Source organism: Triturus cristatus, chromosome 1_1 (assembly GCF_964204655.1).
Source record: "Triturus cristatus chromosome 1_1, aTriCri1.1, whole genome shotgun sequence".
In the NCBI taxonomy this organism is placed as follows: domain Eukaryota; kingdom Metazoa; phylum Chordata; class Amphibia; order Caudata; family Salamandridae; genus Triturus; species Triturus cristatus.
The window spans coordinates 93,296,717-93,315,355 of NC_140579.1; the positions used below are offsets into that span (position 1 = coordinate 93,296,717).

General features: G+C 44.1%; 1 protein-coding gene across 4 annotated transcripts in view; it reads left to right on the top strand.

The window, feature by feature from the left end:
* Nucleotides 1-18,639, top strand: part of LOC146869592 (homologous-pairing protein 2 homolog) — a 153,807-nt gene that overhangs the window by 70,841 nt on the left and 64,327 nt on the right. The window contains exons 2-4 of one of the 4 annotated variants that reach the window (XM_085607542.1): nt 7,306-7,406; nt 7,552-7,640; nt 8,556-8,745. The exons of 1 other annotated variant lie outside the window; for it this stretch is intronic. In XM_085607542.1, the coding sequence (XP_085463668.1) occupies nt 8,728-8,745 (18 nt within the window). In that variant the 5' untranslated portion in view covers nt 7,306-7,406; nt 7,552-7,640; nt 8,556-8,727. The remainder of the gene's footprint in view (nt 1-7,305; nt 7,407-7,551; nt 7,641-8,555; nt 8,746-18,639) is intronic. 2 more of the 4 variants (XM_085607362.1, XM_085607454.1) reach the window with 2 other exon arrangements.

The window sequence follows — 18,639 nt, forward strand, 5'->3', positions numbered from 1 at the left end:
CAGTACAAGTCCTCATATTCAAGCTTACCTGTACTTTGACCTGAGAACTGTCCTCTACCTCTTGTTCCCCTTGAACGATAACCTCGTCCTCTTTGAGGAAAGAAGCTGTACTGATTTTGTTGCTGTCCTCTTCCTCCTCTCCAATATCCGTAGTGGGACCTATAGTAGCTTCGGCCGAAAGATTGTCCCCTTCTTCCAGCCCTGCCATAAAAACTGTTCGAAGTATTTCCACTGAAAACCTTCCTCATATTCGCTTGAACTTTATCAAGAGATGTAAAAGTGTTTACAAATTTACCTAATTCTTTCACCGCACCATCTCCAAATAATAAACCTTTTGGATTTTCACATGTATCTTTTTTCGCAAAATCGCCCAATTTTGGACTTATTTTAAACAATACAGCTTTCTTTCTTTCCTCAATAATTCCTGCATTTGCGTTGCCAATAAAACATATTGCCCTCTGGCACCATCCTCTTAATAAAGCTATATCTACATCCTTTCCTTTCAAATATGCCTCCTCCACCAAATCAAATATCCCCTCTACTGGTCCCAGAATATCCAATATTTTATCCTCACACTGTTTCAGTGCCCTTTCCAATCCCTTTCTTGGATCTCTTCCCATTTTAAACATATAAGTTATAATGTCTGGATCCAAATTTGGTGTTAAGGCATCTCTATCACCAATTACTGGCCGAGAACACTCTGCCCTCATTATGTTTCTTTCACCTCGCTCTAGATGCCTTCTTATCCAGTACTGAATATATTCAGAAACATGTTTCATTGGCCACCATTCCGATCCCCTTGGATGTCTAACATCCTTTGGATCAAACAGTTTTCTTCCAAAAGGATCAACTACCTTTTTATCTTCTCTTTTACTCGCTGAATCACTTCCTATTTCATCCTCTTCATCTTCTGTGTAATTCAAATCCAGGACATATTCATCCAGATCACTCTTTTCTGCAGAATAATCCTGCTCCTCTCCTTTGTTACTCTGAACATTTCTCTTCTTTGAGCCGCTTTGGACTCCACTCCCACTTGCACCGTCTTCAAGATGCCTCCTCTTTTTTTTCCTTTCTTTTACCACTCACATCAACCAAAATTCCTTCCTCATCCATTGAGAAAAACTCCTCCTCATCATTATTGTGAATCCTCTTCACACCTGACAAAGCTGAACCTACTGCCTCTTTCACCAACTTTCTTATCTCCTCTGACAACATTCCTCCTGTCTCTCCTGTATTTTGTCCCTCTGACATTCTGACCCAAAAATGTTCTGCCTACCAAATCACTAACCTAGAAACACAGCCTCCGTTCACTCTCCTCACAAAAAAACGTTGCTATGATACTCTTTCTACTAACATGCCCAACTTTCCTTCGAAAAAAGGCACAATCGCTTACTAAAATAAACTAGTACGCTAACTTCTTATTTAATCCTCACCTCTCTTTTACTTTTGTTATCTCTTTCTTTATTTCCGCCTTTTTAATCATTTTCCTGCTTATTTCTTTCATTACAAATGCTTTTTAATCTGTATTTCCCTTCTTTCTCTCCCTTTATTTCCTCCGTTTTCGTATGCTCCTGAGCGCGTGCTCACGCACCCGCGTTCGCGCGGACCCTAATTTCCTAATGGCCGCCACATGCGAAGCAACCCTCGCTCGCGCTGCCTCCAATCAACCCTCGCTCGCGCTTCCACTGAAAAGACGCGTCTCCGCCTTCAAATGAGCCAGACTTCTCGCGCCTGTAACGGTACTGTTTCGAAATGCCTCATAATTTACTTTTCATTTCTCGCTTCTTTTAAATAAATACTTCTCCATCTCTCCGATTACAAACTCCCTCCTTTTTACACTATTTCGCCTTTTCAATGCCCGAATTCAAATATATACAATTCTAATTTTACTACCTAACATATTTTCCCTCACTCTTTAGTCCATAAATTGGACTTTTAAATTATATAAAACATCTAAGCTATACATTTTCAACTTTAAACGTTTCCTTTACAATTTACTCGCATATAAAAAAAGTATACTTATCTGCTCCAGAAGCAGCAAACAAAAGAGGGAGAAGATGGCGGACGTCAGGATCTTGAGGGATTGTGGAGTTCTTTTTTGGAGTTTGACTATGTTCTAAGTTCTTTAAAGTGCTGCAGAGGTGGCGAATAAAAGAAAGTAATGCATAATGATAGCCTCCTGTCTTGCCATAAAATTGGTGTGGACGTAATGGGTCCTGTATCTGATGAGCAAGAAAAGTGGTACATAATTGTTATGATTGACCAATTTACCAAGTGGCCCAAGGTTAAATTTACTAACAAACCGGAAGCGCTAAGCATTGTTAAGTTCATGGACGACAATTTCACTCGGGACAGTCTCCCTAAACAAATCGTAAGTGACAATGGAGCTCAATTTATGTCTGATATTGTCAAGAATTAAATTCTAAAGAACAAAATAGAACACAACACGACATCTGTCTACCACCCCGCCGGAAACGGAGCAGTTGAAAGATTCAACAGGGTTATAAAAGAATAATTCAGCTATCAAACAGCAACAACCTAAACTGGAGACAAGAGACACTCAGGACTCTATGGGCCTACAGTAGAACACCATGTGAGTAAACAGGACACAGCCCTTTTGAACTGATGCGGGGAAGAACTCCTTTATCGATGGACAATGTGGGTTGGATTAAAGCTGCAAAGAGGGTATACTGGTCGACTCATCATGTTCAAGAAAGGATTCGGCAAGCTCAGTCCAGAAGCAAGGAAATATATGACAAAAGACACGGGAGTAAACCTGTAGAGCTCAAGGAAGGAGACATTGTCAAGGTAAAAAGAAGCATCCATATTACTAAAGGGCAGGACAAATATACACCTCCGTTATCTGTGCGTGAAGTGTACTGCAACTCCGCACTCCTTAGTGACGGTAGGGTGTGGCACTTCTCCAACCTCTCTGCCTACAGACACCCCTTGAAGGACACTAAAACAACCACGCATAATGAGTTTGCCAGGGGCGCCTTTCAAGAACATAAGAGCGACACTGCACAACTTGGTGCATCTGACTATGAGTTCCCCACAGTGCAAACGGCAAAGGATAATCACGGCACGCAGGCCCCCTCTGGACATGTGGACGCACCAGCCATCCAGGCAGCCACAGGAAGAGTCGGGTGTATGCTGCCCACACCACCTGCACAGGACAATACTGAACCTGTAGGTAGAAGCAGGGCAGGTTGGCTGTTAGGCCCAACGATAAAATTCAGAGACTACATTTGTTAGTAGATAGCACCCTTTTACTCCCTCTCCCCCCTCCCCTCCCATTTCCCCCCCCCCCATTTTCCCCTCTCCCCCTCTCTCCCCCCTTTATTTCATGCGTTTTTATATAGCGCGGTCTTTACCCGAAGGTGTCAGAGCGCTTCACAATAGGAACAGTAACGTTACATGAGGAGAAAATTACAATTGTGCAAATAACAAAGCAAACCAGATACAAGAAGAGGTAGCAGACAATACGTTACAAGAGGAAAAAGTGACAAGTGTGCATGTTACATAAGCATACAAGATACAAGTAGAGGTATAATATTGCAATAAGTGGCAGTCACTCAAAACACAAGAACACACTAGGAAGGCACTTTCTATAGGCATGAAGTGCAGAATTTCCTATAGTGAAAGAACTTCCTTGAGGGAATAGAGAGGGCATGAATTAGATTTGGAAGTGTCTTTGAAGGAGGAGAAATTTGAGGTCAATTTTGAAAGACCGGGAAGAGGTGGTGGTCTGGAGCTGAGGCGGAAGTGAGTTCCGGATTCTCACCGCGTTGTCTGAAAAGGATTGGGCCATCGATCTTTCCTTTTTGAAAGTGGGAGGTTTAAGCAATAACTTTTCCGCATTAAGTGATGGTCTAGAGCCTCCAAAGAGTTTCAGTTTGTTCGCCAAGTAGCAAGGAGAGGAGGAGTGCAAGGCTTTGTGGATGATACAGGCAGTTTTGTAGATAGATCTTGCCTCAATGGGAAGCCAACGGAGAGAAGATAAAATGGGTGTGATGTGGTCGCTTCTTTTGGCTCCATATAAGAAATGAGCTGCTGAATGGAGAACAGATTTAAGGGGGACAGGTGGGATTTGGGGAGGCCAGTAAGAAGAGAATTGCAGTAGTCTAATCTAGAGAGAAACAGCGATTGGACCAGGGTTTTTAGGTCTTGCTCCGGGAAGAAGCGACGAATCCACCATGAAGGCGCAGTTGGTATCGAGCAGACTTTGCAATGGAATTGATGTTGGATGCATACGGCCCACTTGGACGACACAGACACTGGAATGTGGTACTGGAAAACGAGCACATACACTCGGGCTCTTTATTTGTGGGGTACCTGACAGATGACGCCCGTGTTGGATGGGTGAGGGTGTGTGTGTGTGTGTGGGCTAGCCCTAGGGGGAGTGGCTGGCAAAAACACCAGACTGTGTCCAGCAGTACACAACACCACCTATCTCCTTTGCATTAGAATAGCTTTGACACCAGTTATTGGAGTAGCTCAAAACGCAGTTTTCTTTCTGTCACACTGTGGTAGTGTTGCCCCGTGTTTGGGCTAAGAGCCCTTTAAAACGGAGCAGCTTAATCCGGTTCTGAAACACTGCTAGTACGTTAAACTTTAGCAAGTTTCTTGCATCTATTTTGGTGTGACATTTCGAAAGTGTAACGCCTGTTATCTGCAAAAGTGTTTTGCTTGCATGCCAGGGATTTGCGTATTATAAAAAGACTGCATCGTGTGTTGAGGTCACTACATTAAACTATATATATAATCTAGGTTTTTCCGTTTATTTCTCTTGAACGCCACTGCAGCAATCCCGTGAGAAGCGAGTACTATTTATTATCGTATCTAAAACTGAAGGCCAATCTCTGTCTATAGTACTGAAAAGACTGAAAAAAACAGTCTGCGTGTAAATCCGTGATTTTTAGGTCTCGCCTGAGACAGCGCTTTAGCGCTGCTCTCGCGAGAGCTTTTGTAAATGGGGGATCTGGAAGTGCAAACGAGTGCTTTCAGGCCTCCAAATACAGTGCATGTGCTCCGGGCGCGCGCACCATTTGGAGGCCTGAAAGCACTCGTTTGCTTTCACTTTCGCGGGCCGCACGGTGATCGCGATTGCGATCACTTTCACACAGTGCATGCGGCGCGCGCACCATTTGGCAGCCTGTGTGTACATTTCGCGGGCGCTTTGATGTTCTCAGTGAGCCGCGCGGCCACTGCGAACATCAAAGCGCCCGCCAAATGTACACGCCATTTGCCACCCCCTCCCTTATCCCACTTCCACTTATCTCCTTTCCTATCCCTGCGTCTTTTCTTTCTCTCCGCTTCACTTCCTTTTCTGACAGCTCCTTGTTTCAGTTAGGACTTGAGAGAGTATTTTTCTCACTGCATACTGTCCATGGTTATATTTCATGTCGAAAGATAGCTCAGTGGGTAAATAAGCCTGCACAGATTTTAAACCCATGCCTACTGGTTCACCCGATTATCCTTTCAATATCACTGTAATAAGAATTTTGAGACAGTAGTAGCGCCTGTTTTATGATGCTGAATAAAATACACTACTTACCACCCTTATTTTGGTGTTGTTTGAGTGCATGGTTGCAGCTCTGAAGTTCTGCTCTCAGACACTAATCTATAGGTCTGGCACTCTAGGCAGTCTGCATTATTTTAGAAAACAGCATAAAGTGGCTACCGAATGCCCCCTAGTGCCTTGCCTTGATTGATGGCTAGTTGCCGTTCTCCAGCACATGTTAATTAGATTACATTTTGAGCGGAGGCGCTTTGGACAGGTTTGATTTCAGATATCTTGGGCGCGTTTCACATTCAAAGTGGTCTTTACCTGCAGACTGGGGTGTCTATCCTGGGCTTTTGTCTCAAGATTGCACATGAGGTGTTTCTCGTCCATCCCTAGCCACTCCTGTAATTAAGTGCTGGCTAGCACGGTAACACATTGCTGCGTATTTCCATATCACCCCTCTCGTCCTCCCGCTAACTACGCCTGACAATATCATCCCAATGTCCTTGAGACAGCTTTCCTTGGTAATGGGGATCCTTGGTGGGCAGGCATTGTTTATTTAGACTTCAGACCTCGGCGCAGCCTCTTGCAGCAGAATCAATACCGGTGGACACCGTATGCCTGCTGATCATGAAAGGGAGAGGGAACCATGAGATATCGAAGGATAGCATATTTAAAACAAGCATTTGCAATGCAATAGGTCTCGCAGTTACACGAGTTAAAGCTATTTGCATTGTAAATGACAATGCCAATAGGCGTTGTTATTTGCAATGTCAATAGCTCAAACTCGCGTAAATGCGAGACCTAATGCATTGCAAATGCTTGTTCTGTTAAACGTTTTTCGGTAGGGAAAAAAAGTTATTGTCTGTTGAAATACGGATGGTTAGATGGGAGGGAAAGGTAAAAGGGCAAATTGTTTTGCAAGCATAAAAGCAGAAGAAAATGAAAAACGTCTCTAGTAAGAGGGGCAGTATTTTGAATTGACAACTAGAGAATTTAAACACTGCCACGTTTAATGCTGTGCATATCCGCAAGATAGCGTTTGTACAGACTGTCAGTCCTGAGTGGATAAACCAACGGAGAACTTAGCAGGTAAAATGGCTGGTAGATCTTACTCAACAATGATACAAACATTTTGCAGTTTGTTAAAGGCATTACGTATTTAAAACGTTGAGTTTCCTGGTTTGAGGAGGCGGTGACTTTAGCTCCGTTCGCGGAGTTTCGGAACTCCGCAATCTGCGGAGCTTGCGGAGTGCAGAAAACTACGCTTCGCGATGTGCAGCGGGGTTTTTTTCCAAGCTCGCGAATGGTAAGTTTGAGATTGCGAACAGTAAGTTCACGATCGCGAGCTGCTGCTCGGGTAGAATTTCTACCCGAGCGGCAGGAATATCAGCACAAACTGCAGTTCTCACTGCACTTCACCACTCGCGGAGGTTTTTTGTAACTTCGAAGTTCCGCGTAGCAAAACTACACCCAGGCCTGGGTAAAATGTGAAGGATAAAAGGAGAGCCTTTTTTTATTTTGCTTTTAAATATAAAACTTTAAACTTTTTTTAAGTTCTTGGAGGGGTTGGCCATTAAGCGCAGCCTTGCGCGACGAGAAGATCACACAGTGGTCAAGGAGTCATCCTTTCTCTGTAGGTTAAATGACTTGACGTTTGTGTTGGCAGAGGAATTCAGGGAGGGGAAACAAATTGAAAGTATATTTGCGATGAGCAGATAAGTGTTACACATCTGAAACATCTCACCAAACAAATGTTTAGGAGTGATTTGATGGTATTTTTATTTTTTATTATGCAGCTGTTGCCGTTATCCTGAAGTATTTAAATGTCCAAAACCGGCCTTACAGCACACAAGATGTTTTTGGAAATCTGCAACGCGAACATGGATTTGGAAAGACTGTAAGACTCCGACTCTTGCTTTCATACATTGCTCTTGGTGTTTTTTAGTTGTGAGCCTTTGGGCTATGATAGATGGAAATGTTTGCATGAACTTTCACCACTGGTAATTATCCTGGGCACCATTTCATTCTATTTTTTTTTTTAGCTCACGGTGCGTATATAGATATGGACCAACAATACGCAAATCACTCTTGGCCCTGATGAAAAAGGGATGTTTCAAAGTGGACTGCTAAGGTATGAATGAGGACTCAAACAATTCTGACTCGTTTCGCCTCTTTTTGCCTCGAAGTGAGATACAACTTGGGTCTTTAACACAGCTTAATTCTGGGCCCGGGCACATAAGAACTAGTTAGTGATATTGGCTTAGACGAGTCAAGCTGCAGTTTTTAAGGCGTCCGTTGAAGTGCATGTTGTAAGTGCAAAACTTAAGACTGGAGGCACAAAATATTGTGTGCAAGCTTATGTTTGACAAATGGCTGGTAGTTGTTAAAATTTTAGGAGCCCCCCCTGCTCAGTACACACTACTTGCAGTAGCTGAAGGCCATGCCTAGTGTACACTGAAGTAGGCACATAGGTGAAGTATGGTAACTTGATAAAGCCTATCCTTATAAACCATTGAGAACTTTTTAGATGAGGGCCTTTATGCGTGTGTGGGTCAAAAATTAGCCAACATTTATAAATAAAATAAATTCCTGGAAGAAGCGTTAATTTGAAAAGATGTATTGTTTATGACCTAAAACTTAAATACTGTTGAAGTTCTAGAGATGCCTAAGCAATCGTGGAGCCTTTCAAAACGCGCCTCATGATCTGAGGGATGATGTAATAAACTGCACTACCACCCAAACTTACTTACATAGGTTGTTGGGAGGAAATGCTGCAGTTCCACCGAACAAAGGTCCTCACTGACATTGCATGAAACTAAAGCCTGCAGTATCATTCAACAACTAGATGTCCTCCCTGAAAGCATATCGAGAAGAAAGGGTGCAAGTCATCTCGTTTACTGCCTCGAGATTCAAGGCCGTGGTCCCATGGTCAGCTATACATGTCCCAGATTCTATAAAGAGGATGGATTGAACATCTCACCATTGTGTAGAGATCAGCAGACCTTCATCTGAGTTGTAAGAATGCAGTTCTACTTTCTTCTTGCAGATTGTCCCCAGCTCTCAGACGTTCTGGAACACATGTTGCCGCATCGATGGTTGTCCCCAGCTCTCAGACGTTCTGGAACACATGTTGCCGCATCGATGGTTGTCCAGCGCTGCCAGGTGTTGCTGCACAGCTGTAATGGCGTTTCCAATGTTCCAACGCTGCTCTCTATACAATGATGTTGGCTGCACAGGTTGTTATTCTTATTTTCTGCACCTCGCTGATGTGGGGCCCGAGCTGTTCTTTGGGGTGTTCTGAATTTTTCCACGTCTCCTGTGACCGCATATTATGTAAAATACCACCTTCTAAAGTCTCAGGGTTCAAACCCTCTTGATGATGTCGACGAAAGATATTTTTGTCTGATTCCTCATGATTTATCTATATAAAGATATATATTCGGGGGCCTGACCACAATTCCCCACCCTGGGACACATGTACCTCCATGCACCCAATGCTCCCCGTGGAGCAGGAAGCTAAACGGCCTCTGGCTCGGAAGCAGATGGAGGAAGGATGAACTGAAGTGATTTTGATGCAAGAGCCGGCAGAAGACTAGAGAAGAAGGTGGAGAAGGGAGCTGCTGCTGCTGTGCTCTACAATCTCTACCACAAAAGGAGTGACACAACTATTGTGGGTTCTGACGGGATGCTGACCCAACACACATAGTTGTACGATTATTTTTTTTAACTGCTTCTTGATGGAATCTATCGCTCTATGAAGCCTCACTCTGATGAAGGGCATATCTATTAGAGCAGACTTGATTTGCCCAGAAGTATTATTTTCCCTTCTCAGAGTGTTGAGCAGGCTTTATTGGACATTACTACCACCGCCCATTAGATCGACTGAAAGGACGGCATAAGTTCCTGATTAGTGGTTGGCTCTGTAGTGGGACAAACTGCCCATCTGATGGCCGCTCTGAATGTGAAACCAGATGCCCGTTTCTGGAGGATCACGAATGGGAACTCTACCCTGAAGTCAAGGACATGATCTTGCCTTGACCAGCTTTCTTCATTGAAATTACATTTAGTGGTGAGGTTCATGTTGTATGTTTTTCTATTCATGCATTTTTAGTGCTCTGAATTGGGACTTGCATTTTTGCTTTTTTACTTCACACATGGTAGCACCATGGTAGTCAAACAGATGTTTCTGACGCTCAAAACAGTCTTCATGGCGGCTTATATTAGCGGCCGGGGTTTGCAACTTTTAGGCCTTGCTAGTGTACCTGCCATTTGCAATCTCTTATCCAGCCAAGTTAATTTTATCCACTTGTCCATCCTTCCTGCCAAAAGTCTGCCATCAAGATGGGTCATTCTGCTACCCTTCCTTCTCCCCCTACCACCCCGGCTCATTCCCTCTTGGAAGCCCTGCATGGAATGGACTGTAGGCAATGTGCTTCCCACAATGCCCATCCTATGAAATCAGAGCAAGTGGATGATCGACTCTTTGTAAGGTCGTTGGCGCCAAGAAAAGCAAAACCGCGACCAAGAGTATTCTCACACATTGGGTCACTTTAGGCCCTAATATGCCTTGGCTAAGAGGCTGTGCCGCAGGCACCCATTCTCACCTTACCTGGGTCATTCTACAGGGCGCTTCCACTGCTCTCACCAGGGGTGTTCCAGTGGCTGACATTGGTTGGGCGGCCACTTGGTCTATTTTGCGTACATTTGCTCAAATACTGTCTGGCAGTTATAAGATTTAAAGTAATTGACTTCAGGCGCGCTGTCTTGCATGATTGACTAGTTTATCAGTACTCCTCAGTCCTGCCTCGCGATGGACCTTGGAACTCCTTCATTAGGTGAAGACTGAGAGAAGCTCTTGCATTTACCAGACCTATTGTTACAAACGGTAGGAAGTTTTGTCTTCAGTAGCCAGATTTCCTTGTAGAGGAGAAAGGCTGCTGTAGTTGTACTTGCATTGAATTGAGGTATTTCTGTACATTAAACGCACCACAGTTCCTCTCAGCACCAGGTGTTCTTGCTAAGAATGTTCTGCCGCGTCACTCGCATACCCTTCCTTACGCACGTTATCTGCAGTAGTTAAGGTTGCGCTACTACTGTCGACATGAAGACCCCCTTCCAGATTAATAACAGACCATATTTCCCCTGTCCATAAACTGATGCGAGAAGAAGTGAAGTTGTTGATGATGGCGTTAGTGATGTCACCGGTGCTGTCACTGGTAATATTTATGATATTCTCTGTGTGGTCATGACCAGTTTATGACTTCTATTGTTCTCTTTGCGAATTCACTTGTTAGAATTTGGATTGTAACAGGAAAGTTTGTATGTGTTTTTGCTTGTTTGTTTGCAGGTTCTGCCAACTTAAGAGAAGGAATCAAGATGGCTTTTCTAGATCGTAGGAAACCTTGCCAATAAAGTGAGAGTGTGTGTATATTTAGCAGGAAAATGTTTATTAAAACATTAAGTTAAATTTTGGACTGTTTGGTGTCCTTTGGTAAAGCTTTTCATTTAAAAGAAATATTTCGAAATAATAAAAACACCTGGGAATAAATAAAGATGTGTGATATGTTTTCGAATTGCCACAGTCTCCATTGCTGTCTTTTTAGGTCTCGCCTGAGCCAGCGCTTTAGCGCTGTTCGGGCGAGAGTTTTAGTAAGCAGGATTTTGAAGTGCAAACTAGTGGCTTTTGCAGGCCTCTAGCTACAGTGCATGTGCGCCGCCGGGCGCGCGCACCATTTGTCCGCCTGCGTGATCACTTTCGCGGCCGCTTTGATATTCTCAGTGAGCCGCTCACCATATGCTCTGCTCGTATCTCCCTCTCCCCTCCCTCCCCCCTTTTCTGAACATGGTTCGTGTGCGCTCGCTTTCGTGACTTGTTTTAAAATTGCACTTTAAACGAAGCCTGCTCACAGTGAGTAAACTACAGGGTCTGAGGCCAGGTCTGGTGTCTAAACAAACACGGTCACCCATTGTGTGTTACGTCTCACCGGGATCGTTTGATCTCTTGACTCTTTTGTCATGGCGTCATTCTCAAATCCTTCCAACGCTTACCTCATCCCAAACTCACCTGACACACATTGCTATCTATGCCTGCTGTAAATTTTGGGACCCAAGTCATTGTGCCTGCTCCAAAATACATTTGTCTTGTCACTATTCATGCTTCAGACCATGAACCTTGAAGAATTTTATATTTCTACAAAATGAAGTAATACCAGTCATCATTGCCCGTTACCCATACGTCTGCATTGTTTTAACTCAGTTTCGCAATTCCTTTTACTCTCCCAACTCTAGTCCTTCGTGTTGCTTCCACCACCCCCGCCGTATATGTTACTTCTGACCCCCTGCCCTTCGTGTTGCTTTTTTCCACTTGTGCCCACCATGCTGCTTCCACCCCATGCCCTCCTGTTGTTTCCCAGACCCGCTTAATAAAAAGAAACACTTTTGCGTTGCTTTTTAGGTCTCGACCTTGCTATCGCGTAAGCGATCGCAAAGCGAGACTATTGTGGGGTTTTAAAAGTGCTCCCAAAAAGCGGATTGCATGGCTAGCACGCGCACAATCACGTGCATCGTGCCGCCATGCAATCTGCCTTTTGGGAGCACTTCAGAGGGTCCGCTCCCCCGCCCCCGCCAAGCGCGCGCGCTTCCGAGAGCGCCATTGTAAACAAGGCTGTTCTTATCTTGTTAGCATTTGGGAGCTGGGAGCTCTGCAGCAGGTACGAGCCCAAGGAGAAGCCGCCTGCGGCCACCCCCAGGACACCCATGACTGTTGCTCTTTCGCACTCAGGATTGCCATCCACGTTCCCAGGCGCTGCCCCTCTCCCAGAACATATCCCCACCCTACGGCAGTATATTTCAGAAGCAATACGGTGCTTCCTGCAGCTTTTGGTGTCTGCATCAAGTACCAATGTCACCCCTCCATTCCCGCCCCACCCGGCAGAAAGTCACCCCGCCTCCCCGTCTCACCCTGCAGAAGGCGTTGATTTGCCACACAGGCTCAAAAGAAATTGCGCTCTGTTGTCTCGGGCTCCAGAATCAATTACACCCCCTGGCCGACCCGTGTGGGTCACCCTCCTGCGGATTTCCGAGGCACTGCTCATTTCCACATCAAGCGTGGAACAGGCCCGGTGGCAAATCAAAGCAATATGAAGAGATGGTCTCTCGTCCGTCCGCGGGGCATAAATCAGGCCAACCCTTCAGGGCAGTGATGCACGCAGCTTTATCTTCCTTTGCCTGGGCACACTTGTGTGTTCTTTACTGCCCTTCTGTTGACACTGTCTGTCTCAGGTTGTCACAAACTGTTTACTCTGTCCATGAACCATTAAACAATTTCCCAGACTTTTAATCTCTGCACTGGTTTAAACCAGAAAATATGCGGCATGCGGTGTGTGTTATTATGCCAACATATGGAACGCTCTCTAAAACAGGCCCCATAAAGCTAATTTTAGAAAGCAAATAATTCATTCACTCGTCAATCCTAACAGTTTCACTATAGTGCCAGTAATATTTATATATATGCTCCCTTCAATGTCTTACATTGAAAAGAATGCTTTCTGCCCTAAACACTCTACAGTGAGCGCAACTATCAACGACAAACGTTCTGCACTCAAACATCGCATTTTAACATGTAGAATCCATATTTAGACAATCCATTTTCCTCAAAATATGAATTTGTAAGTAACGTAGTTCCTCGAAATCTTCCTGAATCACCCTTTTATTCATTCTACCTTTCCTGTTTCCATATTATCTTTTGCCTTCACTCCTGCATCACAGTACCTTTTAAGTATGTGGAGTATGGCGAAAAGAGAGAGATGCTGCACAACTTTAAATGTTCAAGGCACTGTAGTGATTCCTGACTGCCACCTATAAAGTTGCACGAAGTCCCAAAATGATGACTAGCGGACAGTAAAGCAATGGTGTCATCTAGCGGCAGACAGGGCAAGGGACGAAACGCGGTCAACAAACTTTTAAGTTTTACATTTAGATCAGCCTTCTCATTTTAGAAACATTCCCCACGTCGAAGGGCTTTTCCATTCCATTATCAAAAGAGCCACTGACTTCAGAGAACATTTAAAGTAATGCGAATCGTGGGCCGTTTACATTTTACTTTTTTTTAACCAATATTTATTAAATGGAGATCTTGCCTCATCATCCCCACCCACTCACTCCCTTGTCTTGCACCTTGCTAACGTGAGGCGCGCGCATCTACTAAATAGGCAACCCATTCACGGCCCATCTAAAAGAAAAAAAAAAAAGTGACCTGGAGCCTCGCCTTGGGAGGCTCTGCCCCCTCACTCCAGGCACTATATATGCATAGCCCACGAGACCACAACTCCTGCTGTTTCCAGGGCTGATCCTTTCCACGAACAGCGTCCGGGTCAAACTCGTTCTCCTCAATCTCTTGAATTGATGATTTTAGTGGGAGGCCCTTTTTGGCTCACAAGTCAGGTTCTGGCTGACTACCTTATAGCAGTGACTGCTGTGAATACATATACACCTCATCGTCTGACTTTATTCTAGTCCGTTGCTAACTGGATCTGAGAGCCCATGGACCAGGGAGACAGGGAAATGGAGGGAGTTTAAAGAAAGTAAACTAAACTATTAGAGTGTGTAGACATTCTGGAGAAGATGAACTGCACGGCAGCCTGGAAAAACATTATTCGAAGCAGGTGGTGTGCTCTGTTCCTATGAATCATTCGAAATCTAGGCACCTCAGTGCTGTGCCCAGCTCTGTGCCCTGTGTGCTTGTGCCAAAACCCGAACCTGCTAGCTTTGAGCCTGCCTGTCTTTGACAAACTCTATGTTATATCCTAGTAGAAAAGCCCATCACGTTTTTTAGGTCGAGCCTGGACAGCGCATGCGCTGCTCTGGAGGTATGCTGTAGTCGAATATGGACTTTAAGCTCCGCCCAACCTCTACCCATATTTTTCATTGGCTTGTGCCATTGTCCCTTGTAAATGCTGGCTTCTGATTCGTTAAAAGGCTTGCTAGCCCCTCCTTAGTAACGCCTTGTCTTCATTTGTAATCTCCCATGAGGACTGGCCCTTTTACTTCTGTTGTTACAGGGTATGTCTTATTTAGTTTGTAAGCACTATTTTCTTTAATGAGTTTTTCCTGCTGCATGCACGACATGCTTTCCTGCAACATTCAGCGCGCCATGCATGCTATCACTTTCCAAGCAGTCCGGGACAATTGCGGACGCTTCTTTGAATAGGTCTCGCATTTACAAGAGTTTGAATGATTGGCATTGTAAATAACAATGCCTTTTATTTATGTGTTAATTACCAAAACAGATAAATAAAAGGCATTGACATTTACAATGCCAATACCTTAAACTCTCGCAAATGCGAGACCTATTGCATTGCAAATGCTTGTTTTCTTTTTATTTAGATTCAAGATCAGGGACACTAAAAACCATTGTCAATGCTAACAGGGCCCAAAGGCGAAACCCATTGGCATTGCCAAAGCTTTTTTCATTACAAGGTTGGGAAAATTCAACACATCTACCATGCGACGCCTAAGGCAATGTGCCAATATGCTGTTTAAACTCTACGTGTGTGTCTTTAAGTTATTTGAAACATGTGTCTTTGTTATTTGAAATGCATTTCTTCATAGTTTCGCACTACGGTGAAAACGCGCCACACCTCTTTCGTGTTGCGCCTCTGGCAGTGGGGCAATGTACTGTTTTTTACACTACGTGTGTTTCTTTAAGTTATTTGAAACCTTCATGGTCAATGTGCTAGTTAGACAGTACTTGTGTCCATTGCACACAAAAAGACTTAAGCAGAAGCTAGCCAGTATCTTATATGCACATCCATTATGTCATCTGAAAGCCTTAATAATTCACTATATGACTGATTTTTTTCTTTTTTTATAAAGGTGCTCTCAGACAGAAATCCTCCTCTCCCTCTGGAGGATATATCAGACCCAGCAAATGACACAAAAGCCCTTTGGAATCCACAAACTTCTTACACATTTGTCGAGGCACTAATAACATCCATAATTGATCGACCAGTTCCTAGAAAGTCAAGACAACGAACCTGCAACATGTTTATCATGACCTGAACAATGCCATCCCAAACGGAAAACATATGATCCGGGGAATGTCAATTTCATCTCAAACAAGGGGTTATATATTCCCGGTTGTTTTAGCTGTCCCAAACTGGTCGATCAAATATGGATGTTATTAGTGGACTTCTGAGTACGTATTAGCCTTGAAAAAGTCCCTTCGGACGAAACGCGTGTCGGCTGTTTTTTGTATACACACGTGGTTATCAAAAGAAGGAAAAAAATAAAGAAACTTTGGAAAGAAATTCCTGAAATATTCTATGGGCTTGTAATTGAATATACACAAACGTACAGTGGAAACCAGCTTTACTGGTTATACTACTTCTCATGTGTGCCTCGACAAATGTGTAAGATATACAGTACTTGTGTGTTCGTTCAGTCATTTGAAACCAACTATCATAGTAATTTTGCACTACGCTTGACACTCACAACAGTGCCGCTTCCAGACACAACAAGTCTAGGAACAAATTGTGCCCCAATCTTCTTTCCGCTCCTAACAGCGCTGGGGCTCAAATGCGCACTATGCTTACAAGGGAAAGAAATAAGTAAAGGAATACAGGGGTATTTTTTCTTTACTTTAATCCGGATTTAAAGTATATTTTGAACAATATCCAGGCTTTCATGTAAGGATTACCTCCAAAGAATGTTTCCCATATCAACGGAGGAAACAGGCAAAAAGCCATCAGATATTATTTGGACTCCTAGAAATACAAGCTTTTGTTGATCACAACCAGTAAATATCTTGGCTCAACACTTCTAACGCGGCACCAGATGCAGCTCACGTCTGCAAAAGGTTTCTAAGCAGACGAACAGAGGGGTCATAAAACACCCGCCCCCCCACTCCACTTTAAAAGCAAAGCCAAGGAATTCTTCTGGTCGAGCAACACTTGTGCTTATCTCAAGGAAGCACATTCCGCAAACGCTCGCAAAAAACAGGTAGAAAGAACAGTGAGGCCCCAGCAACAACACAGGTCATTCGTTCGCTATTACCAGGGCTCTCATACATATTAAAACATGCACTACAAGGGGGAACAAGCATTGGCAAAGCCAATAGGTCTCGCTTTTGGGACCTTATAAGTATTTAGTTACGCAGCACAATATCCTATAACTGTTGCATGGCTAAACACTTATAAGGTCCCAAAGGCGAGACCTATTGGCTTTGCCAATGCTTTAGGGGGCGGGAATGAGCGGATACAGGCCAAAGTAACCTGTTAAAGAGAAAGACAGCGCGTGATGGGAAAGGCAAGATTAACCATCACGCCCATCGAACACGCACGCAACGCTTGCAGCCGTTTTATTACATGCAGGAAGGTGATTTGAAATCGATAACGCATTTAATCCGGAAACTAGTAAACCCCCTGCTCTCTAGCTACTGGGCACCACATCCCTTTTGACACGAGACCACAAGTCCCTTTGCAAGTGGCAAAGTAATTGCTGAAACCCCGCAAATAAAATATTACGCTCTCAGAATTTTTAGTATATAAATAAGATCATGCATAAAGCAAGAGGCTGAGTCTGTGGTATCAGGTTCATAAAGGGCTTTATTCCAATAACTCGAGTCAAAGGGAGAATATCACCATCACCAAAAAGGATCTGGAAGGGGACTCAAAAGTATTCTCAATATTCTCAAAACATTATTCACAGAGTACAGTATATATACATTTCTCAATTGTACGTAAGCAAAAGAGCAAGAGAGAATGAGATAAGAGCATGTGGGCGTGTAAGTAGGCGTGAAGGTGGGCGTCCATGTGGGCGTCCACTTGATGATAATGGGTAATTTGTCATGTGTGGGTGGATACCTGGAGGGGGTTGCGTGATCTGCTGGAATTGTACTGGAACTTTGCCTTACTTGTGCTCAACTCGAGCATGACGTGTAACTGACGTGGGGAGGGTTGCTATGCAACCGGACAAGTCTGGAAGTGAGGCCTTCAGTGAGTGAGGCCTTCAGTGTCAGAACGACCAGCACATCTTGTATTATCTGATATCCGATGTCTGGAGCAGGGACTGATTTGTGACATAGGTTGCTCATCACCAAGAGCCGATGTGGCATCTATTTCTTCATTTACTTCATTTACTGCAGAAGTCTTGCACGGGGGCTATGGGCTTTTCACTGACGTGAGCTTTGTAATCACACAAAAAGAGACAGAAAGGCTAGGCTTTCTCCTTTGCAGATGGGTCATGTTTAAATTCCTCCTTCTCCAGGCAGGAATGTATTTCTCGAGGAGCGGATAACCGGGCTCAATACTGTCTCGGCACCTCGATCGGGGCCCCTTTGGCTGAGGCCCAAGTGTGCAAGGCCAAGGATACGTAGCTGCAGCTTTCAGAGCGTTCTGAGGCATGAAACCTCTTTTCGGCTCTGGCTGAGCCATAAACATGGGCTTCATGAAAATGCAGGAAAACATGATGAAAAACGTGTAGGCCTCAATACAGATTTGTCGTTTCTCTCATGGGAGACTGGATGATGGCAGGCCACGTTATAGCATAAGCATCATGATAGAAAGGCCATGGAGAGGAAATACATAGGTTACATGTATGTGCACATAAGCGTTGGGGGGGGGCACATGGGGACACATAGGCCTCATAGATTTTTATTTTCCTCATTCCCTCCTTGTACCCTAGTGAACCCCCTATGTAACGTCTATTTTCATGAGACAGTCGATCTGTTCTTGCAGCATTATTTTTCCATTTTCAATGCTTTGTGGAGCCTTGTTATTGCTTTGTATACAGATGGTATCACCGTTGATGGATGTCATTAAGGCAAACCATGCTCCGCAAGAACCATTATGGGAGAACGGAAAAGGAAAAAGAGGCAACACTCCCTTTACCTTCTGATACGGGGGAAATCGGCCACAGACCCAGCAGTCTGTAGCATTGCTAGTCTGATGTGAATGGTGCAGTATCTGAATAAAGGTATTGTTGCGTAAGGCAAGTCGATATGATAACTCATGGGATGGCAGATCACTAAACGTGTGTTTTGTGGCATCATTAGTGGAGGAGTGTAAAAGTGAGGCAATAGGAGGAAAAATAGCATGTAGTATTAAGCTGATACATATTATCGTGATGCACAG